This window comes from Neovison vison, chromosome X (genome assembly GCF_020171115.1).
Source record: "Neovison vison isolate M4711 chromosome X, ASM_NN_V1, whole genome shotgun sequence".
Taxonomy (NCBI): Eukaryota; Metazoa; Chordata; class Mammalia; order Carnivora; family Mustelidae; genus Neogale; species Neogale vison.
Window position 1 is genome coordinate 86364797 of NC_058105.1, and position 26011 is coordinate 86390807.

Consider the following 26011-nt stretch of genomic DNA (forward strand, 5'->3'; position numbering starts at 1 on the left):
TCCAGTGTGGCTGTATCAGCTTGCGTTCCCACCACCAGTGCAAGAGGGTTCCTCCTTCTCCACAACCTCGTCAACACTTGTTGTTTCCTGTCTTGTTAATTTTGGCCACTCTAGCTGGTGTAAGGTGGTATCTCATTGTAGTTTTGATTTGTATTTCCTTGTATTTAATTGCATTTCCTCGATGGCTAGAGATGCTGAACATTTTTTAGCATTTAACCATTTGTATGTCTTCTTTGGAGAAGTGTCTGTTCATGTCTTCTGCCGATTTCTTGAAGGATTATTTGGTGTTGAGTTTGATAAGTCCCTTATAGATTTTTGGATATCAGCCCTTTATCTGAATGTCATTTGCAAATATCTTCTCCCATTCCATGGATTGATTGCCTCTTAGTTTTGCTGACTCTTTCCTTTGCTGTGCAAGAGCTTTTAATCTTAAGGCATCCATTCCATTCACAATAGCTCCAAAAACCGTAAGACACCTAAACCAAAGAGGTAAAGGGATCTATACTCTAGGAACTATAGAACACTTAAAATACAATGAAAGAAATTGAGGAAGACACAAAGAGATGGAACAACACTCCATGCTCATGGATTGGAAAAAATAAACATCGTTAAAATGTCTATGCTGGCCAGAGCAATTTATACTCAGTGCCATCCCTATCAAAAGAGCATTGACATTTTTCACAGAGTTAGAACAAACAATCCTGAAATTTTGTGGAACAAGAAAAGACCCCGAATTGCCAGGGGAATGTTGAACAAGAAAACCAAAGCTGGGGGCATCACAATGCCTGACTTCAAGCTGTATTACAAAGCTGTAGACATCAAGACAGTATGGTACTGGCACAAAAACAGACACATAGACCAATGGAAAAGAATAGAGAGATCAGAAATGGACCCTCAACTCTAAGGTCATATGGTCAACTAGTCTTCAACCAAGCAGGAAAGAACACCCAATGGGAAACAAAAAGGTCTCTTCAAAAAATGGCGCTGGGGCATATTGCATGGAGCACTGGGTGTGGTGCAAAAACAATGAATACTGTTATGCTGTAAAGGAATTTAAAAAAAAATGAGAATCTAGGGAATCTAATGGGTAGTAACCTTAGGTGGAATGTTTATCATGAATTTGAGTCATAATTTTTATAAAATAAAATGCACTCCTTTTAAGTTTGATGAAAATAAATGGTGCTGGGGGGATGCCTGGGTGGCTCAGTTGGTTGAGCATCTGCCTTTGGCCCAGGTCATGATTCCAGGGTCCAGGGATCGAGTCCCGCATCGGGCTCCTTGCTCAGCAGGGAGCCTGAGTCTCCCTCTGCCTGCTCTGCCTGTTCTGCCTACAGCTCTCCATGTTTCTGCTCTCTCTCTGACAAATAAATAAATAAAATCTTTTTAAAAAATGGTGCCGGAGGCATAATACTCCATAGTGTATTACAAATAGCATGGAGGACAAGGGGAGATGGAGAGGAGAAGGGAGTTGAGGGAAACTGGAAGGGGAGGTGAACCATGAGAGACTATGGACTGAAAAATAATCTGAGGGTTTTGAAGGGGCGGAGGTGGGGGGTTGGGGGAGCCAGGTGGTCGGTATTATGGAGGGCACGTATTGCATGGAACACTGGGTGTGGCGCATAAACAACGAATACTGTTACACTGAAAAGAAATAAATAAAAATTGATTAATTAGTTAATTAATTTAAAAATTAAATACAAAAAAAAATGGTGCTGGGAAAACTGGACAGCTACATGTGGCAGAATGAAACTTAGACCATTCTCTTACACCATGCACAAAGATAAGCTCAAAATGACGAAAGACCTCAATGTGAGACAGGAATCCATCAAAATCCTAGAGGAAGACATAGGCAGTAACCTCCTTGACACTGGCCACAGAAACTTCTTTCAAGACACATCTCTAAAGACGAGGGGAACAAAAGCAAAAATGAACTTGTGGGACTTCGGTTAATTTTAAAGAAATTTTTGAAGAGCAAAATAATTTACTTTCCCTACATTTACACCATTTCTATACTATTCATTCATTCATTTGTGTTCATCTGGGTTGACATTTGGTATGGTTTTCCTTAATCCCAGAAGAATGTATTCAATATATTTTTAGTGAAATACACTACTATTCAATTCTAACAATGTTTGGTTGAAAAAAAACCATTTTGTCATTATTTCTCCAATTGTATCTTTAAATACAGTGACATAGACTTCTTCTGGACCTCCAGTTCTAGGGATTTGAACACATGTATAGATTCCTGTAGCCACCAACAGAACACATCTACAGCCCCAAGAAGACCCTGGTATTATCCCTTTGTAGTCACACTCCTTTTCTACACCTAACCAGGGCACCACTGACTTGCTTTCCTTTATGATACTTTTAACATCTCCAGAAAGTCATAGAAATGGAACCATTTAACATGGAACCTTCTGGGGCTCCTGGTCGGCTTAGTCGGTTAAGTGTCTGCCTTCAGCTCAGGTCATGATCCCAGGGTCCTGGGATGGAGTCCTGCCTTGGGCTCCCTGCACAGCCAGGAGTCTGCTTCTCGCTTTCCCTCTGCTCTGCTCGTGCTCACTCTCTCTCTCCTTCAGTCTCTCTCTCTCTCTCAAATAAATAAATAAAATCTTAAAATAAAATAATAAAACAAAACAAAATAAAATAAATTGTAACCTCTCTGAGCCTGGCGTCTATCACTAAACATAATGCTTTTGAATTCATCCAAGTTGTTGACTGCATTAATACTTCATTCCTTTAGACCACTGAGTAATATTTAATTGTATGGAAGGAATACACTTTGTTGTAGGATATTTGGGTTGTTTCAAGTTTGGGGTGATTTTTTAAAAATTTTATTTTTTTTTCAGTGTTCCACGATTCACTCTTTATGCACCACACCCAGTGCTCCATGCAATACGTGCCGTGCCTTCCTTAGTAGGTTTGGGATGATGCAGAACAGAACTGCTACAAACATTCACTCACAGGTAGTTTTAATGAACTCAAGTTGAAAATCGTCTAGGAGAAATACTTCAGAGTGAGATTGCTAGGTCATGTGGCTGAGTAGCTGTCTAACTTCATAAAAAGCAATAACATTGCTTTCCAGAGTGGTTGTTCCACCTTACATTCCCCTCCAGTACCAGTTGCTGCCCATCCTCAACACCATTTGATATTGTCACATGTTGGTGTTTTGTTTGCTTGTTTGCTTTTTGTAATTTCAGCAATCTTAATACAGGAATACTGGTATCTCACCATAGTTTTAATTTGCATTGTCTGAAAGCCAGTGAGTGTGCTCATCTGTTCATGTGCTCAATTGCCACCTCTATATCCTTTTCATTGATGTATCTCTTGAAAATTTTTTTCCATTATTTTCTTACTGTTGAGGTTTTTTTTTTTTTTAAGATTTTATTTATTTATTTGACAGACAGAGATCACAAGTATGCAGAGAGGCAGGCAGAGAGAGAGGGAAGTGGACTTCCTGCTGAGCAGGGAGCCCAATGCTGGGATCCATGCAGGGCTTGATCCTGGGACCCTGAAAGCATGACCTGAGCTGAAAGCAGCGGCTTAACCCACTGAGCCACCCAGGCGCCCCTTACTGTTGAGTTTTGACAGTTCCTCACCTACTCTGGATCTGAGTCCTCTATTGTTGAGGTAATTGTAAATACATTCTCCCAGCCTGAGATTTTTCTCCTCAAACCCTTTAATAGCATCTTTATCAGAAACAAAGACAAAAACCAAAACCAAACCAACCAACCAACCAAATGAACAAAAACAACAAGGCGTGCTGGGGGATGGTGGGGGAAGTGGTGGCAGGTTGGAGTTATTCTACCTAGAACATGTTTCTCAAACCTAAATCGAAGATTTTGTTGCTTCCTTTTACACATTTTAGAGTTTCATATTAACGATTTATATATAAGTTTTAGTTTTAGTGAGTTATAGTATAAAATGTGCGATCTTTTTTCTTTTAGATGGACAGCCAGTGTTTTCCACACATTTGTTGAAGAGTTGTCAATGTCGCTAATATGATTCCTCCACATTTATTCTTTTTTCCCCCCATACGTTTCTTGGCTATTCTTTCTGTTTGTGTGTTTGTTTTTAGTTTCCATACAAGCTTTAGGATCAGCTTGTCTATGTCTACAACACATCCTGCTGCCAGGATTTTTATTGGAATCACAGTAAGTCCAGAGATCAATTTCAGAAGAATGCACATCTTTACTATGTTAAATATTCTAACTTGTGACCACGGTATGTTCCTCCATTTATTTAGGTCTTCCTTTGTCTGTGTGGGTCCCCCCCCCCCCCCCCCCCCCGGCAGCATTTTCCTGCTTTTAGCATATAAATACCCTGCATCATTTGTTAGAGTCACATCTAAGAACTGATCTTCTTTTTTGGAGTGATGAATTTCTTTTTCCAACACTCTTTTGCTAGTGTGTATAAATATGGTGGCTTTTGTATTTTAATCTTATATCCTGCACTGTAGGTTAATTCGTTTATTAGTTCTAAGATATTTTTGTGTATCTGTATGATTTTAACAGAGAGAATTAGATTTTCTGTGAATAGGAGCCATTTTTATTTATTTGATTTATTTATTTTTTAAAGATCTTATTTATTGAGTTGAGATAGTGAGAGCTAGAAAGAGGACGAGCGGTGAGCAGGGGTGAGGGGCAGAGGGAGAGGGAAAAAAAGAGACTCCCTGCCGAGCACGGAGCTCTGACCTGGCTTCTATCCCAGAACCCTGAAATCATGACCTGAGCTGAAGTCACGTCCTTAACCAGCTGAGCCTCCCAGGTGTCCCACCATTTTGATTTAACCTACTGATTTGTGCCACCCCATGGATGAATATCCAAAGCACTGAAGCAGAGAAAAAGAAGGCCGACATGGAAGATTACATATGGTATGTTTATGTGTATATCAGACTCCAAGAAAGAGAATTCTAATCCGCAGTGATAGAGAAAGGTCAGTGGTGGCCTAAGGCTGGATGTGGATGGTAGGAATTCCCTGGGAAGAGGTGCAAGTGAACGCACTTAGATGGTGAAACTATTCTTTTTCTTGATTGGGGTGGGAGTGACATGGATGGTAGCATTTGTCAAAGTCCGTGGAACAGTCCACTTAAATGGGCATTATTTTGTTTTTAAATTAAACCTCAGTAAAGCGGATAAAGAGAGCCCTGCTGTTAGGTTGATTTGGAGGACCTCGGGTCGCTAAAAGACAAAACAGAGACCTGTGATAATGAAAACGTTCCAGGCCTGATCATCATTCAAAGCTTGTATCTGTGGGCACCAGGCAGAAGGCTCCAGCCAGCCTCTCCTCCCCACCCACCCCCGCCACCACACAGATGAACAAGGCGTGCTTCAGAACAAGAATTTGAAACTACACTGGTTGGACCCCATCTCCTGGGAAACGTCCTTCTGCATTGATTTTTGCCCTTACCTTTGCCCCCACTGCATTCCAACCTTGTGCCTTGTGCCCCTTTTTTCAGGTTGGTGGGGGGAAGCAAGAGGAGGAGATTTGAGGGAGTGGTCTGATTGTAGGAGCCCTCCACGGTGTCTCTGTTCAGTTGCTAGGACCCCAAATTTTCTCAGACAGCTTCAGAGACAGGCTAAAGCCCAATTTGCAGCTGCTGCTGTTCCACAAGGCACATGTTTACCCAGCTCCTCAGGTATCTCAGATTTCTGGCTAAAGGCCATGGGCTAGTGGTAGTAGAGCTCCGTCTTTCCATTTCTTCTCTCTCTGCTTTCAGAAGGCTCACTTCCACATAGACCTTGTCTCTGACATCCCCTCCCTCGGGGCCACGTGGGGTAGCAACATGCGACAATTCTCTAATGTTTTTGAAGAGTCATGCACAAATTCAGACTTCCATGGACAGTGTAGGGGTGTTGATCTGTTCCACATCCTCCTCAACTCTCACCCCACAGTCTTTGTAATTTTCTTCTTTCTTGTGGTCATTGGGTATGTACACTGCTTTTCACTTCTGGAGCTTTGCAACCCATAGATACGTCAACTACTACAAAAATAAATTTTCATGTACTGCCTGAACCACAGGCTGAGACAGGACGCCTGGCAAGGGACTGTTGTGTCACCTTGAGGTGTGACAGCCCATTTCTGACATAGATGCTGAAGTGTTGGCATCTTGGGAGACTGCGACGCTATGACAAGGAGTGTTCAAAGTCATATTTGAAGTGTACGATGTCCTGCAGGTTTGTACCATTTCTACGATGCTAGTTTCCAAATAAAAGGCACCTGTAATACGGAGTCATCCCAAACTGAAATCTGGGGAACTTGAGAACTTGACATTGGTCAAGTCCTTTCCTCTGCCTGGCCCTCAGTCTCCTCACTGGAAAGGGGGTTGGTGTTTAGGGTGAGGGTTCTTGTGCTACTAGATTTCCGATGACTTCCGATCTGTACTGCTCGGTACTGTTTTTGAGACCGCGAGGCAAACACTGTAGGTAACCGTAAATGTGCAGATGGGAAAATGGAGGTTCTGAGAGGTGAAGGGACTTGCCCGAGGTCACGGGGCTCAGAGGGACAGGGAGGGATGTCAATCTCAAGTGCTTTCCCGAGGACCCCCTTCTCAGACATGCACACATTGGGGGAGGGGCACATGCATCTGTCATTCTCACACTGCTACACTGCTTTACCCACTTCCTACCTTCTTTCATGCACAGGCCACACCCCTGCTCCCAGCCGCGCATGGAGCTGGGCCAGGCAGTGCTGGGTTCACGCTTTTACCCCTATTACTCCGTGAGGAAACTTGAGGCCCAGAGAGTTGATGTGACTGGGAAAGCAGACCCATAATACCTCGGAGTACATCTATCTAGCCCAGTCTTGTGCTGTGAGAGGTGGGAACTCTGAGGGCCAGAGTGAGAAAAGGCTGGGCCAAGGTCACTCGTCCAGGTGGTAGCAGAGCCAGGTCAGAGACTTCAGGCAAGTCACTTCCCTTCTCTGAGTCCGATTTGTCACGTGTGCCATGGGGAACAGTCACCCCCGCAGAGTATCCGCGAGGGTGGAATGAGGTCTTACACCCAAAGCACCAGACCCCAGGGCCTGACAGCCATGATGACAAAGACGAGGATGAGGAGCAGGATGGATGCCTAGGATACCTCCAAACCTGATGTCTCAGGAGGCTGGGAGGCTGGTGGGAGCCTTAAAAGCCCAGGATGGATCTCAGGGACAGAGAAGCCATGAGGGGTTTGGATCTGGCCCAGTGAAGGAGATGGAAAGTGGTAAGGGCAGCCTGGGAGGGAGAGAGTGGCTGTTGTTGGAGAGTGGTGAGAGATGGAGGTGTTGTTCCCACAACACTGTGAGCCCCTCCAAGGCAGTGGTAGCTGGCTACAGTGGATGGAGCATGCATTTAGCCTTGAAGGGTCTTGGGTTGGGGTCCTGGAAAGGACATCTGCCTTGGTGTCACGTTCACCCTGTTGAGTGAGCAGGTGGGCAGCCTCCCGGGTGACCTGCCTGACAGTCTGTCAGCATTCCCCTGGGCACTCCTTCCTCCCTGTCCCAGAGGCCACCCCACTGCTTTCTTCCTCCCCGCCCACCCTGCTCTCAACTACCCTGTGCAGAGTGCAGCTCCTGGGAAGCCCGCCCCGCCCCCAAACCCTGCCTGGAGAGGCCAGGCAGGGGAAAGGAGGATGGAAGAGGGGAGTGTTGTGAGGCCACAGGCCTGGGCAGGTCTCCCTCACCAGCACCCTGTCTGTCTCTGAGAGCTGCTTTCTCCTCCTCCTTTCCAGATGAGATGCCATATCTCAGGTGTCCTCTGCACCCAGTGCTCGAATTCCCGCCTGTGGTTTTGGGGTGAACGTCCGAAACCTCATCCATGAAAAGGCCCGTGCCTGCTATGTGCAGGTCCTGGGAGGTTCCCAGGCTGAGAGAATCAGAAAAGTCTCGGATCGTTCATCACCCCAGGACCACGGTCCCAGGCATCCTTCATCCCTCTCACATCCCTGACCACGTGTCAGTAGATGTCAAAGTGAAAGGAACTCAAGTTCTGTCGGAATCACAGCATCCACGTGGCCAAGCAGGGGCTCAGCAGCCGGACAGGCAGAAACCACAGCAGTGGCCAGCATGGCAGAAGCCCAGCTGAGGCCCAGCTTCAGGGGAGGAAAACATATACAGCTAGCTTCCTGGGGGTGTGACCTATGAAGCCCCAGATGACCTTATGCTCGGAGGGGCTGCGCACCCAGTTCACGGCTAAGCCATCAGTCTCTTGGAATTCTTCCTCATTTTTGAGCAAGGGGACCCACGTTCTTCATTCCTCACTGGGCCTCTGAAATTATGTGCCTGGATCTGGGTCCGGAGCCAAGGCTGGGGGAGAGAAGGGAACCTCTTCCTCGGGAAAAGAGGCAGTGGGGGGCAGGGGCCCTTACGCGATTCACTCTTTCTTAACCTGGGGCCTCGTCCTCCCAACCTATGGACATCACTTAGCTCCGGACACTGCCCCAGCCTGCCACTGAGCCCTTCCCAGGCGTCTCTGCTCTCACTGCCAGTCATTGGAGGAACTCCAGTCCCAGCCCCACTCCTACAGGGATTCCCCCCAGCCCTCAAAGACACCAGGATATAGGCCCGGCCTTGGCTTCACTGGGAGGGCCCTGCTTCCAGTGAAGAAGAGCTCCGGAGCCCACCAATTGGCCTCGGGTCAGGGTCACAGGCTGTCGAGGTCTGTTTTCATTGAACCTACTCTGTGGGCAATAATGCCTCCTCCTTCAACCTGCTGAAGGGGTGAGAATGTCGCCAAGGCCTATCTCATCGTCCTTCAGCCTCCATCTGAGGGAGGGATGAGGTGCTGAAGTTGTGTGGAGGATGAGGGAAGGGTTCCAAGATGGCACCTCCAAAGATGGGGAGGAGGAGGTGGGCCCGGTTCCTTGGTGGGAGGGACAGTGGCACCAGCCCACAGCCTTCCACTCCATCCCTTTTCCTGCCACCTCCCCCACCACTGGCGTCTTAACTGGGGTTGTACCACATAGGAAATCATGTCACGATGTCGAAACTCATGGTCTAGACACTCAGCTGGCACCTCTCCACATCTCCCCAGCACCCTCCCCACACCTGCTGCCTTCCAGGCAGAGGCGGGTAGTGTCTAGGTCACAGCCCCCAACCACGTGCCACTCAGAGCACCACGGGCACAGGTATGTGAGCAAATAAAGAAGGAAACGTCCCAAATAATTTTGCAACTTTACTGGAACACTGATACCAAAAACATGGAAACACGACAAAAGCACACAACAAAAGCACACAACAAAAGCAGGAAGGGCAAAGAGAGCTTCATCTTGCATGCCACCTTGGATGGGCTGGTAGAAGCTGCCTAGAGTGCTGTGTTAAGGAGGGATCCAAGGAGGCACTCTGGCTCGGTGAGGAACGGCTACGGTTCATCAGCGCTGTCTGTAACACAAGACAAAAGCTGAAACAGGACTATCGATAGACGGGAGAGGGGGAGGGACGCGAAGAACAAAACAAGTGTCTCTCACAACTCTTTTTTCCCCGACCCTGCACCCAGGCCTGCCTCCCCACCCCCCGACCTAACTTCTCATAGCCCCTTCCCACCCCCTCCCTCGGAGTTTCATGTAGCCACCGAAAATCTTACTGGATCCAGGAGAAGAAGTTGGCACTCGTTCTGGCGGCATTTCTGGTCCGGATGGTGGAGCTGGTGCTGGGCCCATCTAGAATGCTGGTGCTGGCCCCACCATTAGTGCCACTGCTGACGCCAGCTCTCCAAGTGGCCCTCCGGTTGGCACGGTTGCTATTCAGGATGTACTGATGGTATCTGGCCCAGAAAGCGAAGGGAATCCTGGCCCAGGCGTCACCAAAATCTCCGTCCTCATCCCAGGTCAGTAGCTCCACCTGTATGTCATCCCAGCTCCAGCGTCCAACCAGAGCTTCATCCCCGATGTTCATCTGGGCTCTCATCTGGGCCCTGGCATGTTCCTCAGCCATATCCACGTCCATCGTCTTGAAAGCGTCATCGACAGCCTCCAGGAAATGAGCCTTCCATTCCCGGGGGTCTCGGTTCTGATTCTGCGGTAGAATAACAGACACCATCCACACAGCTACCCCACGTTCACTGAGCACCTGCTTCCAGCCATCCAACCCTCCCATGGGCGGTGCACGGTCATGACAAAAGTGAAGACCAGGGGCGCCCTGGGTGGCTCAGGGGGTTAAAGCCTCTGCCTTTGGCTCAGGTCATGATCCCAGGGTCTTGGGATCGAGCCCCCCATCAGGCTCTCTGCTCAACGGGGAGACTGCTTCCTCCTCTCTCTCTGCCTGCCTCTCTGCCTACTTGTGATCTCTGTCTGACAAATAAATAAACAAATAAAATCTTAAAAAAACAAAGTCAAGACCACTGGAATCCGACTCTCCTATGACTCCGTGCCAGCCCCGGGACTTCACCCCATCCCTCACACTTACGACACCTGTGAACTTGCCTAAGTTACTGACTTAGGAACCTGTCCGGATCCTCACTGGACCAATGGCCTCAGGAGGAGGCCATAGCCAAGAACCAGAGAAGGTACGGCAAGTACCAAACCCACACCCCACCGCTGGGCCCCAAACAGAGGCTCTCTGTTACCTGGGCGATGAATCTCAGCACCCTCATCTTGCTGGTCTCGTGACGGGCTCGCAGGCCCCAGAGGAATTCATACTCTGGTGGGCTGCTATTGGGGATCTTCTTGTATTCCAGGTACCTCAGTGCAAGAGGAAGAGAAACGTTTGCTTCCAGCCAGGCAGACCTGTCGCTGCACCAAGGGACCCCAGGTAGCCCCTGCCCAGCCCCGATACTGCAGCTCAGCTCCTGAGGGAGGACCGTTCCGGTCCTCCAGCCCATGCCTCGCTCCCACGCTCACTCCTGGGGTTTCTGCCTCTAGGACTGAGGCCTACAAAGAAGCCACGTCGAGGTGCGGGGTGGGACAGGTGTTGGGTATCTGTTTGTAGGAAGGCCAAGTTTCATGCCCCTTGTCACAATGAACCCAGATTCCCGTCGGGTGTGTTGTATGCACAGGAGCCACTTCTTCAGGCCCCCTGCCATGAGCACACTCCATCACAGGCCCCCACTGACGGCCTAGTGGAACCCTGGGACAGTCCACCATAGAAGAGGACCGTAAAGGGGAGAAAAGCGGCACACTCCGTGCATGCCCTCCACTCTGCGTGTGCGTCCTGCGCACGTCTGCGTGCACGTGGGCATGTGCAAGTGTCAACTGTGTGTTCTCCAAGGACCTAGGTAGGACAGGGTGGGCCTGACCAGAAAGTTTTTGGAGCACGGGGCTCCAGGACCCAATGGGCCCCTTACTAGCCAGGGCCATACTCAGACTTCCACTCTCTGAGCCCCAGGTTCCTGGGATGGAAAGCAGGAGAAATTCTCCTGCAGCCCGCGGGGCAGGTACCAAATGGCAGTGTGGTTCTAATACTCTGTCAACTTCGACTCCTTTTCCCCAAGGCTGTGCTGGAATTCTACTCCCTGACAACACTCACATACCCCGCCCACCCTCACACCAGAGACACCTATCCCTCTGGTGCCAAGATCTGGCATGGGGAATGGCTTGTGCAGCCAGACCAGCCCACGAGGGATGCATGAGCGTGAGACAAAGTTAACTTGGCCACTACTTACTTCTGCTTCACAAAATCCTCCGTAATGAGCTTCCTCAGATCTCCAAGGAATGGATGCCTCACCCTGAAGGCCAGGAAAGGAATCCGTAACTATAGACAGTGGCAGTGCCCAGATGGGGGCAGGAGCACTCCCTATCAAGGCGGAGAGCTTCCCAGCCTGTAGCGCGAGGGGGGGGGGGGGGGGGCAGGGGCATCCCCATGGAGGCCTGGGATGGCAGCAGGGGTCACAGGGCCACACATGTCAGGGATGCCTTAGGCAAGGCTGTGACTGGAACCCCTAATTCTGATGGGTTCTCTTGGATCTCATCTGGGAACAGAGAAGGGACATGGAGCAGAGAGGGGAGGAGAGTTCAGGACCATTTCCGCATGCACCCTGGTGAGACCCTCTGAGCCCTACCCAGTCCAAGACGTCCACTCCCCTGCACTAGACCCCCAAGCTAATCCCATCCCAGGGCCACTGGTGCCCAAGGACAACGCTGAGAGGGGGAAGCCGAGAGCCCAATCATACCCAGGGCGCAGACCCATCTTTCGCAGTGCCTCCCAGAGGACAGCTGTGAGGGGAGAAGAGCCACGAGACTTCAGCACACAAAGCTGACTGTGGACAACCCCCCAGCTGTGGACCCAGCCACTCACCCTCGCTGGCACGGTTGCCATTCATGAAAATGACTCCCAGAATCACCAAGAGGAGGCTCAGCCTGGGAGTGTCCTTGGTCCTAAAGGTGTAGAAAGAGAGATCCTGTCCAGCAGCCGTTTGCCCCAGGGACTAGGGCTTGCTCACCCAACTAGATCTTCCCAGATGGCTGGGCGACCAGGTGGTCTTCCCACTCTACATATGGCTTGCTCTCTCATCCAGACCATTCATTCCTCTGTCTGAGACTGAATCGTTTCTTGCCTCAAATGTGGATGCAAACACGTGGGTTCAGGCAGGGAGCAACCACTTGGCAACAGTGTGTCTAGAGGGGGCATCCAGACCTCCCCTGCCCTTTGAGCATTAGGAGTCACACTGGATGGGAAGCCTCCTTCTCCCAGGACCACTCTGCCAAGCCCAGACCAGGCACGTAGCAGGAAGAGGCAGGCAACAAGGAGCCTGCTTTCCTGGGAAGACGGGGTGGTGTGGTAGTGGGGTGGGAGGGGGGGGTAGGGGGGAGCCCTGTGAGCACCAAGGCTTCACTCCAGGCTACTTCCCCTTTCATCCCCTAATCACTGGGCACCACTAATGGTGGGTGGGAGCTGTGCCAGGCACCAAGGCCCCTGTTTTCCCATTTCTCTGAGAAGAAGGGGAGGGGGAGACACCAGTGAGGAAGGCCCCAACCCTCCTGCCCTTTCTTACTTTCCCAGGAGGCGAGCTGAGGAGTCCCGCGTGCACACGAGAATGTACAGGTGTTCTTCCTTGTCAATTTCCTTCAGGTGGATCCCAAACTTCTACATAGGGGAGGAAACAGCATGAGAGCAGAAAGGCACACTGCCTGTCCTGCAGGCAGTCCCTCTGTTCCCCATTAGAAGTTTCCCTCAGCAGGGACCCCGAAGTCACAGGGAAGACTCAAGAAGAGAGGCTGCAGAGGGACTGCCTTGTGGGAGCTCTGGCATTGGCCAAAGCAACAGAACCCACTTCAGGAGACAAGGGACACTGAAAGAACCCGAGGGAGAGGGAACCTCCAGGGAAGGAAGTATGCAGTGGGTGCTCCCAGGAGGAGAAGCTAGGGAAGCTTTTCCAGAGCAGGTAGTACTGAAAGGGGGCCTCAAGGAGCTGCAGGGCTCAAGGCTCCCCTGCAGCTCTGGCACCACCATGAGCTGCCCAGGCACTCGCCCACCTTTTCCAGGGTGTATGTTGCTCGTTCAATGATCTCAGGGAAATGTTCGTCGTATTCTCGGATGACATCCTTCATCATGTCTGCAGGAGGTGAGAGAAGTGGAGAGAGAGCACCTGGGCTGAGCAGGGGCCAAAGAGCTGCAGCAGCCCCTAGGTCAGCCCTGCTGAGGGGAGCACCGTTGGGGACCCCACCCCCACCCCCAGCCCCACCCCCCTTACTGTGCAAATGCAGCGATCAGCTGGGCATGCTGGGTGGAGGCATCTGATGCCAGATGGGACAATGGAAGGGCAGAGCTCGGGGAGGGGGCCCGGGTTGCCTACCTGAGCGCTTGATGGGGATCTTCTTGTAGTCCTTAATCATCAGATATTTCACCAACTTATTCGCCTGGAGAAGGAGCACCGCACAGGGAGATCAAGACATGGGTGACCTCCAAGAACTGGCCCACAGGAGAGGAGAGGTGGGAGATGGGGGAAAGGCAGGTTTCTTACCCTCTCCTGCAGAAGGGTCACGTTGCGGGGTGGCAAGCACAGTACGTGTCTTGAGGGTACCTGGGACCTCAGGGCCATGGGGGGCCGGGGAGCCATCTGAGCCCGCACCGTCAATGGGGGCTGTGACGCTCTCCAGGTCGGTGGGACCGCAGGAGGCTCTCTCTCCTCCTCGCTGCTCTCATATTCATCATCCAGGTGCTTGGACTATAGCGTGAGAGGGAGGAGAGACCCAGGGCTACCAGGTTTGCCGTGCAAAAGTGCCCAGCACACATCTTAACCAGAGCAGGTGCTTGGAAATCAAGTAGTACAAACAGCAGGTGACGTGTGCTGAATGCTTACTACGTGCCCGGCACTAAGCCAACCTCTTCTCCCTCCAGGCCTGAGGGCAGAGACATAATGCAGTCAAAGCACGCTATTGCACTTGGGTTGGACAAACATGTACAAGCTGAGAGAAGGGGAGAGGGGAGGGGAGGGCATGGGGGAGGAGGGGGCAGGGATGAGGACTAAGCAGAGAATGGAGGGGAGCAAGGGGGGATGGGAGATAGCAGGGAGGTCTCACCTTCTTGGTCCTCTTGCCTCCCATCCTGACCCAGGGCTCAGCACTGTGCTGAGCGGTGGCAGCTGCACCCTCGGGCTCAGGGATGCTCGGAGCCACCTTGGCCTTGGTGGCAGCTGCTGGCACAACATTCTGAGGCTCCACCCACCGAGTCTTGGCGAGAGCCTTTCCGGACTTGGTCGTCTTGGGCCGGGTGGCTGCCCCCTCCCTGGCAGGTGCCGCCTGGGGCACCCCCGAGGAGGCAGCACTGGGGCCCTCTGGGGCAGCCTCTTGGGCCGGGGCGGGCCTCTTGGGGCGTGGAAAGGCCATGCCACTGACACCTGCTGGCTGGGTGAAATCAAAGACATCGTTCTGACCCAGGAAAGCTGTCTTGGGCCGGGTGGCATCCATCTCACTAGCACATGGAGCCTGAGTGAAAGCACAGGCGGTACTGGGGCCCTCGGTAGCGGCCTCTTGGGCCTGGGAGACTGGCTGGGGCTGAGTGGACGCTGCCAGAGCCCCCGGGGCGGCCATCTCACTGTTGACTAGCATCTGGGAGGAAGGCGGCAATGGAGCAGCCCGGGTTGTCTCGGGGGCAGCTGCCTGAGCCTGGGCCGCATAGGTCATGGGCTGAGTATCTTCTCCTGAAGCCTGGTCTGTGGCCACCGGGCGGTTAGCAACCACCTGATTATAGGTGGCACGAGCAGCAGCGGCGGCGGCCCTAGCAGCACGGTTGGAGGCGGCTGCGCGGGCTACGTTGGCAGCACGGGCAGCAGCCTCATTGGCAAGTGTTTCTGGATCCAGCTGAAATGCCTCCATCAGAGTCCTAGCCAGCATAGGGTTTTCCAGTTCCCAGGGCTCATTCTGTAAAGCCAGAGAGAAGGGTAGGGGAAGGCAGACAGCTCTGTGTGCTCCCATGATGCTTCCCTGTGCTGGCCAGCCTCCTCCCTGCAGCCAGCGCCCACCCCGCCCCCCAAACCTTCCCAAGCCCCCTTTCTCTGAGCAGGAGAGGGAAGGCTGGGGAAGCTGGGCATTCCTTCCCCCACTCAACCCTCCCTTTGATCCACCGCCCCTCCATTCCCCAGCAGCTTCAAGGGGGAGGGGGCAGAAGGCCCAGGGCCAGCAGGTGGCCCCCAAGGGGCCTCACCGATAAGATGCGAAGGCCTGGACCCAAGCTCCCAAAGGCTCTGAGGATACGGATGTCAAAGCTGGTGAGGGTGCCGTAGCCTCCAAAAGCACCGAACTCTTCATAGTCGTTTCCTTCAACCATCTCCTCCTCCCCGACTTCATCACTACCCTCATCCATGTCTTCAACGTTGTAGGCTTCCGATTCCACGCGGTAGCTTCCCTCAGCCATGCTGGGGGTCCCAAGGAGAAGAGAGCTCAGCCTGGGAGGGAGGGTAAGGCCTCTTCAGGGGGAGGGGGAGGGGGCGGGATCCAGTGGGAGGTGGGATCTCTCAGGAGGTGGGGGGGTCAGCAATCATCAGGTTACTAGGCAGTACAAGGCGGGGGAGGAGGAGGGGGCGGGGGGGGGACTCGCGGGGGGGAGGGGTATCTGTTGGGTTCGAGTCTGTCAGAGACAGAGCTCTAGGAGAGGGAGAGAGGTGGTGGGAGATACCCGGCACTTAAAGGGGAGTTTAGGATGGGCAGGCTCCCCATCCCAGCGGCTAGACTTGAATAAGGGGTGGACTGGCGGGCTTGGGTCTCAAGAGTCCCACAGGGGATGTGCATGGAGACAGGGAGAAACAAAGGGCTTTGATTTAACGATGAAAGGGGAGCAGATGACACAAGAGGGCTTAAACAACAGGGGCCCGGAAAAGCTTATGGGAAACTGAATCCAGAGACCCTCTGGCTAGGTCCGGGCGGGGGCATTCAGCTGATTGAGGTCTAGGTTGGGCTCATACAGGAGGAGCTCTAAGGGGTGGGGGCGGGTGGGGGGCGTTAGGGGCTCGGACCAGGTGAGGCATGGATTGGAGCGCTGGAAGTCTCAAACCCCAGGGCTGCAACTCCAGGAAAGGGGCAACGGGGTCAGCTGGTTGGGAGTGATCTAGGAGTGGTTGAGGTGGGGGTAGGGCCGCCGCTCTAAGGAAGCTCAGCAGGCAGCACTCGGGTCTGCTGAAGGTGTTCGGATCCTAGGCTCCGGTGTAAGTAGGGCTCGGATCAGAGAGTCCTGCGTCTCCTACCGGGAGAGGGCGGCGAGGGGGCGGGGGGAGGGTCCTACCTAGACCTTGGGTCTAAGAGGGGTCGGGTTCTGAGTGCCTGGGCTTTGTTCAGATCCGGGTGTGGGGGTGGGGAGGGCGCAGCGTGCCGGGTTCCACTCGCCCTCTCCCTGTCCGCTCTGAGGCTGCTGGGTCCTTACCTTCCCTGGGGCTCCAATGGCGTCCGTCCTCAGCACCAGGAACCCCGCAGCCGCGCCCTCGCCTACTGCTGCCAGCACAGCAGCTCCGACCACCCCGCCCCTTTTCTCCGCGCACACCACCCCCCCGCCCCGCGGCCGGGCAGCCTGCGCATGCGCGGACCCCTCCAGCCCGCCCGCTTTCCCAACAAAAGCCCTCTCCACTGAGTCCCCAGTGCTCCTGCGATCCAGCGAGTGGGTGGGCGGGGTGGGGGGCTTTTTCGCCTTCCCTCCAGATACCCCTCACCCCTCCTCTGACCCGAGGCGCGCGCTCTCAAAGCCTGTGGTGCCCTTGGACCACCCAATCATCTACCCTTGATCCTCGCACTTCTCTTCCCTGCCCTCCGGGTTCCCGCTAAGCTCCTCTGGTGTGGTCTGAGGTACACTATGCCTTGCTTCCCTAGGTCACAGACACAGAGGTCTCTAGTTGGGTCTCTAACTGCAACAAAGGAATGGAAATGGCCAGGGGGTGCCACTTGCCTTTGTGTTCCCCAGCACTATCCATCCCTGCGGGCCCCCAGACACCCTGGGAGCATTTGCTTTCCCAGCTACTCTTTTTTTTTTTTTTTTTTTTTTGAGATTTTATTTACTTATTGGACACAGAGAGACACAACAAGAAAGGGAATACAAGCAGGAGGAGTGGGAGAGGGAGAAGCCGAGCAGGGAGCGGGATATGGGACTCGATCCCCGGACTCTGGGATCATGACCTGAGCCGAAGGCAGAGGCTTAACCCACTGAGCCACCCAGGCGCCCTTCCCCAGCTGCTCTTAATGCGGCTTGGGCACCACAGCACACTCGGTGCTGGGGCTGGTCTTCCTCTCACAGCAGCCCTGGGAGGCAGATGTCAGCATCCCCATTTTACAGAACAGAAAGCAGAGGCACAGACACACCGCAGGAACAGCTAAGGCCACAGAGCCAGTCAACAGAAAATACAAAATGTGGGCCTGAGTCTCCCTGACTCCAAACCCCATGTCCCAATAGTGCTGGCGTGGGGACGGAGGCGGGCTCCCCTCTCCAGTTTGAGCGACAGACCTACTCCTCCCAAACCACACACACACCCCTCTTCTGCCCTGCCAACACCTGTCCCAAACAAGCAAAGTTTGTGCTCTCTGGGACCCAAGCTCATGCTCTGCATCCAGGACACAGGTAGGGACACCGCTCGCCTACTCTAGGTGGATCCATCCAGGTATGAGAATTGCTCCTTGGGATTCACTCCCTGCCCCAACTGTCAGACCTCTTCGCTGTGAGGGACACAAACAGGCTGCCCCTGAGGCCTTCCTGGTGCCTGCTGAAGCAGCCAGGACAATCAGGCACTTGTGTGCCTGAGCCATGGCGAGCCCCGATTCAGAGTAAATGTTTGCCCCGGGGTTCCTTCCAGGGCAGGGGCTTGGGGCAGTTGTGGTCTTGTGGAAAGAAGCTGGGCTGGTCTTCAGAACTCCAGGGATGGAGTGCCTGGCCAGTCGGTTGCTAGCTGTGTGAGCCTGCCCAGATCACCGGACGTCTCTGAGCCCGGTTTCTCAATATGCAAAAATGGGAAGCACAGGAAGCACTTACTTACCCAACCCAAACCAGGCTGCTATGCTTCCAGAATGACTGGAGGAACCGCTTTGGAGGGAGAAGATGCTATGTTTCCAACTCTGATTGGACCTGTGTTTTTGACAAAAACCATGGTGGGCTTTTATATTTGTTTTTAAAGTCAGTCTCTCCGGGACTCCTGTGCATGAATGGAAGCTATTGCTAGGACCACAGCTTTTACTCTCCAGTGCCCAGTATCAATTCTGGCTGGTTGGATGGCTTTCCTCAGCTGTTGCATAGCAACCGCCACTGTCAGCAGCCTGCGTCTCTTCAGCCCTTCCTGTGTAACACGTTTCCGTGGGAGGTGACCAGACCCTAGAAATGAAAGCCTTGACAGACTGCTCAGTGCTAGTAGAAAATACTATGTTCCCATCTCAAACTGAACCTGTGCTTTTTACAAAAACCATAGTGGACTCTTATGTTCATTTTGCTATTTGCTTTATTATTTAGTTTTTTTTTCTTGCTTTCTCCTTTTTAAAATTGAGATATAATTGACAACTAACCTTATGTTAGTTTCAGGTGTACAACAAATGATTCCAAAATTTTATATATTATGAGATGATCACTGCAGTTAGTCCAGTTAACATCTATCACCATATATAGCTACATCTTTTTTCTGATGATGTGGGCTTTCATTACATTTGTTTTTCTATAAGCCTCTCTCTCTCTCTCTCTCTCTCTCTCTCTCTTCTATATAACTATTTATGCTAATGTGCTAATAACTCCAAAATCTACAGCCCCAGTTTCAACTTCACCTTTGAGGTCCAGAGCCGTCTATTTATTCTCGTACCTGACATCTCTGCATGGATGTCTTGAGGGCTCTTCATAGTGAGTCTGTCTAGAACCAGTCACTTGGTAAACCTCCTCCTCCCACACACTCACACTCCCTGTCTCCCTTGTTTTTAAAATTCCCATCTTCACCACCTCAGTAAGTGGCACCATTACCCACACAACTACTCACCACAGAAAATGGAAGTCCCTACCACCACTCCCCCTTGCTCATACACTGCACCCCGAAGAAACCTCCGCAGTTCTCTGGAGCTACCTCTCCGTGTGTCTCTCCCCTCCCTTCCTTCCAGCAAATTCTAGTCGTGTTGGCCTCTCAGAATTCTCAACTCTGTCTCCTTCACTCAGGTCCTCCACTGGGCTCTGTTTCTTTCCAATCTCCCCGTGCTATAGCCTGTAAACTCTATCCAGGCAAGAAGCTGGAGAAGATGGGCAATCTGAGGGCTCTCCATGTTAGTTTCCCTTCTCTCAGGGATCACTGGTCTGTGTTGCCTGTGGTGCTGTGCGGTAAAGCACAATAATTGTTTTGGTTTACAGATATTTAGGTGGGAGAGTAAATCGGGTTCCTGTAAATCCATCATGGCTAGAGGCATGATGGTATAAAGTTTTTCTTAAATCTGAATTTTTTTTTCACTGAATGGCTTTAAGAAGTGTTTACTTTGTTATGCATCCATCGAAGATCTACCGAAGTGACTAGGCACAGATATCGCAAAGTGTGTATTCATGACATTCTTCCAGTCTGATCCCCCTCACTCCTAAAGAAGTGGGAGACCAGAAAAAATATAGAATCATTCAGGACCAGAGGTAAGAATTATAGAGAACTTCTCATCAGAAACAGTGCAAGTTATAAGAAAGTGGCGTACCATCTTTATAATAGTGAAATAATTAATTACTGTCAACTCAGAATTTTTTACTCAATGGATATCTTTTTAAAGTGAAGTGGGGGGGGGTGCCTGGATGGCTCAGCCCCTTAAGCTTCTGCCTTCAGCTCAGGTCATGATCCCAGGGTCCTGGGATTGAGCCCAGCCTTGGGCTCCCTGCTCAGCGGGGAGTCTGCTTCTCCCTCTGCCCCTCCCCCTACTCATCCTCTTGTACTCTTGCACTCCCTCGCTCTCAAATAAATACATAAAAAATATTTTTTTAAAAAAGTGTAGTTGAATTAAAAGTTTTTTCATACTTACCAGAGTTGAAATAATTCATCATCATTAGGTATGCATTATGAGAAATATTAAAGGATGCCTTTCAGGTACAAGAAAAATGGCAGTAAATGTAAACATGTTCTATAGAAATGAATAATCAATACTGGAGATGCTAAATATGATGATAGTGATAGAATGTTTATTTTTTTTAAAATTCCTTATGAATTAATTCAGAGTGTAAACAGAAATTCATAACAATGTATTGTGGAGTATAAATTATGTGGAATTATTAATTTCTTGGACAATAATAACACAGGGACTGGGGGGAATGTAAGTATACTGTGGTAAGACTCTAATTCTACAGGTGAAGTAGTACAATATTATTTGATGGTAGACCGAGGCAAGTTAAAGAAGCATCAAGTATAAACCAAAATGGACTTATCCAAAAAATTATGGTTAATAAGCCTCCATGGGAGATCAATGATATCATGAAATGCTCACTTTACTACTCATTCGTTCATTCTGAGGGAGAGAGAGAGAGAGAGAGAGAGAGTGCTTGGGAAGGGGGAGGGGCAGAGAGAGGGGGAGAGAGAGCATCTGAAGCAGGCTCCACAACCAGCATGGAGCCTCACACAGGGCTGGATCTCATGACCCTGAGATCATGACCTGAGCTGAAATCAAGAGTTGGACCCTTAACCGACTGAATCACCCAGGCACCTCCTCACTTAATTTGAAATAAATCCTAAAAGGGGAATACAATAAGACAATAGATAAGCAAGTAGAAAACAGGTAACAGCTTTAAATCCAACCATATCAATAACGGTATTAAATACAAATGGTCTAATTCACCAATTAAAATGTAGATATTGACATTCTGGAGTCCTTTTTCTTAAAATAGACTTTATTTTTTTTAGAGCACTTTTATGTTCTCAGCAAAATTGAGCAGGAAGTACAGAGCCATCCCATAAATCTCTTGCCCAAAACAGACACAGCATCCCCGACTATCAGCATTCTGCACCAGACAGGTATACTTCTTACAATCAATGAATCTACATCCATACATCATTATCACCCAAAGTCCACAATTTACATCAGTGTTTACTGTTGGTTTTGTGCATTCTGTAGGCTTGAACAAATATATAATGACATGTATCCACCATTATAGTATCATACAGAATTGTTTCACTGCCGCCCCCCATCACCCTCCCCAAATCCTCCGTGCTCCACATACAAACTCCTCTCTCTCTCTCCCCTGAGCACAAGCAACTACTAATTTTTTTTTTAGTACTGTTTGCATAGTTTTGCCTTTTTCGGAATATCATATAGTTGGAATCATGCAGTATGTAGCCATTTCAGATTGGTTTCTTTCAGCGAGTCATATGCATTTAAGTAAGTTTCCTACATGTCTTTTCATGGCTTGATGGCTCGTTTCTTTTTCATGCTGAATACTGTTCCATTGTCTGGGTGTGCCACAGTTCATTTATTCATTCACCTACTGAAGGACATCTTGGTTGTTTCCAAGTTTTAGCAATTATGAATGAAGCTGGTATAAACATACATGTGAGATTTTTATGTGGACATACATTTTCAGCTCATTTGGGTAAATACCAAGAAACGATCCATACAGCTGTACTGTATGGTCCGAGTAGATTTAGTTTTGTAAGAAACTGTCAAACTGTCTTCCAAAGTGTTCTTGCTATTTTGCATTCCTACCAGCAATGAAGGAGAGTTCCTGTTGCTCCACATCCCCACCGGCATTTGTTATTGCCACCGTTTTGGATTTGGGCCATTTTCATAGGTGTGCAGGGGCATCTCACTGTTCTAGTTTGTATTTCCCTGATGACACAGGACATGGATTTTAAAAATAAGATCCAGCTATATGCTGTGTAAATCCCACTTTAAATATAAAGGTGCGGGCGCCTGGGTGGCTCAGTGGGTTAAGCCGCTGCCTTTGGCTCAGGTCATGATCTCAGGGTCCTGGGATCGAGTCCCGCATCGGGCTCTCTGCTCAGCAGGGAGCCTGCTTCCCTCTCTCTCTCTCTGCCTGCCTCTCTGTCTACTTGTGATCTCTGTATGTCAAATAAACAAATAAAATCTTTAAAAAAAATATAAAGGTGCACAGAGGTTTAAAGTAAAAGGATGGGAAAAGATAGATCATGCTAGCTGTAATTATAACAAAGCTATACTGGATATATTAATATCAGACAAAGCAGATTTCAGAACAAAATATATCAGCAGGGATAGAGAGGATCATATATAAGAAGATCCTTTATATTGGTAGTTGGCTAAAATGGCCAATTCATCAGGTAGACATAAAAATTCTAAATGTTTATACACCTATAAACAGAGTTTGGAAATACATGAAAGAGAGAAAGATTCACAATTAGTTAGGGTCAGAGATTTTAAGTCTTTCCTCTCAACAACTGAACAAATTGATGAAAAAGTAAGTGTATAGACCGAAAAACACTATCACCTAAATTAATCTAATTAACATCTTAGAACACTCTCCCCAACAAAGAACACACACTACTTTCACATGTACACGAAAACTGGCCAAGATAGACAGTATATTCCAGGCCACAAATAAGTCTTACTACATTTGACAGGATTAGCATCACCCGAAAGATTTTCCTAGAGGACAGTGGGATTAAATTAGAAGTAGATAACACAAATGTATCTGTAATATTTCAAAAATACTTGGAAAATATGGAATACATTCTTCAATAACAGATGGGTGAAAGAGGAAATAAAAAAGAAATTTAGAAAGTAATTTGAACTGAATGAAAATTAAAGTACAACTTACTAAAATTAGTAGGCTGCATTTACAGCAGTCCTTAGAAACAAATTTATAGAACAAAAATGCCTATATATAAAAACTGGAATTCAAACCAATGGCCTTAACTTCAGTACTTAGAAACAAAAATGCAGAAACAATGGAGACCAAAAGAGCAGAAGAAAGGAAACAAGGGAAAGTGCAGAAGTCACTGAACTAGACAAGAGAGAAGATAAAAGACTTTAAATCTGACCTCTAAGAATATCAATACAAACGGGGTGCCTGGGTGGCTCAGTCAGTGAAACCTCTGCCTGTGGTTCAGGTCATGATCCTGGGAGTCCCGGGATAGAGCCTCAGCCTGGCATTGGGCTCCCTTCTCAGCAGGGAGTCTGTTTCTCTCTCTCCCTCTGTTCCTGTTTCTCCTTCTCTCTCTTCTCCCCTGCTCCTTCTCTCTCTCTCTCTCTCTCTCTCTCTCTCTCTGTGTGTGTGTGTGTGTCTCAAAGAAATAAATAAAATCTATTTTTAAAAAGAGTATCAATACAATTGATAAGCCTTTATCCTGAATGATTAGGGGAATACAAGAGAGAGGACACGAATTACCAATATCAGGAATGAGAAAATTATCATCAAGGATCTTTCTTTTAAAGTTTATAAGTGCATATTATCAATAACTTTATTGTAATCAATGCAGTTTGGTGCAACAAAAATAGGTAATTGAGAGAATGAAATTTAAAATACCATTTGCAAGAGCAAAAATACCATTTACAATAGCCTAAAACTATGAATTGTTTAGGTATAGATCTGGCAAAGCACGTGCAACATTTTACCTGAAAACATTAAAATATTGCTGAAAACAATTAAAACAATTAAAGAAGACCTAAATAAATGCAGAGATATACCGTGTTCGTGACATCAAAGACCAGATATTGTTAAAGAGTTAAATCTCCGCAGATTCATCAATAGACTCAGCACAATCTCGATAAGAATCCTATGAGGGTTTTGGTAGGAATTGACCAACAGATTCTGAAATTTATAAGGAAATAAAGAACACCTAGAATAGCTAAAACAATTTTGTAAAAGAAAAACCAAATCAAAAGATGTACACTGTCAGATTTCAACATTTTTATTTTTTAGGTGATCTGGATTAAGGAGGGCGCTCCTTGTGATGAACATCGGGAGTTGTATGGAACTGTTGAATCCCTATGTTGTACACCTGCAACAAATACTGCCCTCTGTGTTACCTAACTGGAATTTAAATGAAAATTAAAAAAGACAAAAATCAATACTTACTATGAAGCTACAATAATCAAGAGGGTTTGCTGCTGACATAAAGATTGACGACAGGACAAAGGAGCATAATAATGATTCCAGGTACAAATACACACAAGCATGTAGTCAACTGCTTCTTCAAAAAATGTGCCAAGGATATTCAATGGGGAAAAATAATCTTTTCAAATCATTGTGGTGGAAAAGATGAAATAGCCATATGCGAGAGAGAGAGGGAAAGAGAGAGAGAGAGAGAGAAATAGGAGGGGGAGAGGAACCATGAGAGACTATGGACTATGGACTCCAGGAAACAAACAGGGTTTTAGAAGGAGGAGGGTGAGGGGATGGGTGAGCCCGGTGGTGGGTATTAAGGAGGGCACAAATTGCCTGGAGCACTGAGTGTTATACACAAACAATGAATCATGGAACACTTCATCAAAAACTGATGATGTACGGTATGGTGACTAATATAACATAATAAAAATTTTTTAATTTAAAAAAAGAAAGAAAAGAGAAAGAAAAAAAGATGAAAGAAAGAAAGAAAAGGAAAGGAAGGAGGAAAGAGAGACTTCTATTCTTACTTGACACCATAAGCAAAAACAAAATGGAAATAGAAATGGAAAACCTAAGTGTGAGTTAAAATTCTTAAAATCCTACAAGGAATCATAGGAAATTATGACTTTCATAGTGTGCTTGATTTGGATAAAGTTGTCTAAAGCACAAACTATGCAAGAAAAAAATGGGTAAATTTGACCTCACCAAAATATATATATATATATATATATATATATATATATATATATATTGGTAGTCAAGTGTCACTGTTTTGAAAATGAAAGAGAAAGTCACAGGCTGGGATGAAGTACTTAGGAAAAAATATATATCCAACATAGGACACGTTTCAACTATATAAAGAACTCTTAAAATTCAATCATAAGAAAATAAATACCCAACTAAAAAACTAAAAACCTGGACAAAATATTTCAACAGACTACCTCAATAAAGAAGTAATACAGGTGGCAAGTAGACACATGAAACATGCTCACCGTCATTTATTATTAGGTAAATGCAGATTAAAACCACAATTTTAAAACTGTGTGGACACCCTAGCATGACTAAAATAAAAGAGCTGAGCATAACAAATGGAACAGAGCAACTGGAATACTCATGCACTGGTGGTGGAAATGTAAAATAATGCAAACACTTCAGAAAATAGTTTGATAGTTATCTGGCTAAATATGCATGCCCCTACAACCCAGCCATTCCACTCCAAGGTATACACAGAAAAAAGGAAAATCTATTTCTACAAAAAGTGTGCTTATGAATGTTCCTTGCAATTTTATTTCTAATAGACAAAACCCCAGAGACAAACCAAATATCCATCAACAGGGACATGATCTAATTGTGGTATATCCATACAATGTCATAAGCCATTGAAAAGGAATGAATTATTGATATATACAGCAGCGTGAATAAATCTGAAAATATAATACTAGAAAGAAGGCAGAAGATCCCCTGCCCCCCCAAAAAGAATACACGTGGTATGATTACACTTATTAATACTAGAAAATGAACATTAATCTATAGTGACAGAAATCAGTTCAATGGTCGCCTGGTGATGAGGGCATGAGGAGGGCAGGATGGCTTTCAAAGGCACACAAGGATATTT

General features: G+C 48.4%; 1 protein-coding gene and 1 non-coding gene across 3 annotated transcripts; both read right to left on the minus strand.

Moving 5' to 3' along the window:
* Window positions 1–9138: 9138 nt before the first annotated feature.
* On the minus strand, window positions 9139–16855 carry LOC122897257 (melanoma-associated antigen D4). 2 transcript variants are annotated; one of them, XM_044235442.1, is made up of 13 exons: window positions 16768–16855; window positions 15556–15766; window positions 14433–15272; window positions 13874–14077; window positions 13706–13769; window positions 13386–13465; window positions 12905–12996; window positions 12208–12287; window positions 12083–12125; window positions 11576–11638; window positions 10541–10655; window positions 9560–9990; window positions 9139–9357 (listed from the first exon to the last, which is right to left on the minus strand). In XM_044235442.1, the coding sequence occupies exons 2-13, from the start codon at window positions 15763–15765 to the stop codon at window positions 9348–9350; spliced, it is 2232 nt and encodes a 743-aa protein (XP_044091377.1). In that variant the 5' UTR covers window position 15766; window positions 16768–16855; the 3' UTR covers window positions 9139–9347. The 2 variants fall into 2 exon arrangements, with proteins under 2 accessions (XP_044091377.1, XP_044091378.1); XM_044235443.1 differs by having other exon boundaries at window positions 15556–15796.
* Window positions 10880–11007, minus strand: LOC122897871. The gene has a single exon (XR_006382700.1). It is a non-coding gene; the product is annotated as a small nucleolar RNA SNORA11 (small nucleolar RNA).
* Window positions 16856–26011: the final 9156 nt, after the last annotated feature.

Excerpts from the sequence above, each read along its gene's own strand:
- LOC122897257 (XM_044235442.1), bottom strand. The coding sequence starts at position 15,765 with ATGGCTGAGGGAAGCTACCGCGTGGAATCGGAAGCCTACAACGTTGAA. Across the intron at positions 13,466-13,705 it reads GATCCCCATCAAGCGCTCAG|ACATGATGAAGGATGTCATC; the intron begins GTAGGCAACCCG and ends CACCTCCTGCAG. Across the intron at positions 10,656-11,575 it reads GAGGATTTTGTGAAGCAGAA|GTACCTGGAATACAAGAAGA; the intron begins GTAAGTAGTGGC and ends TCTTGCACTGAG.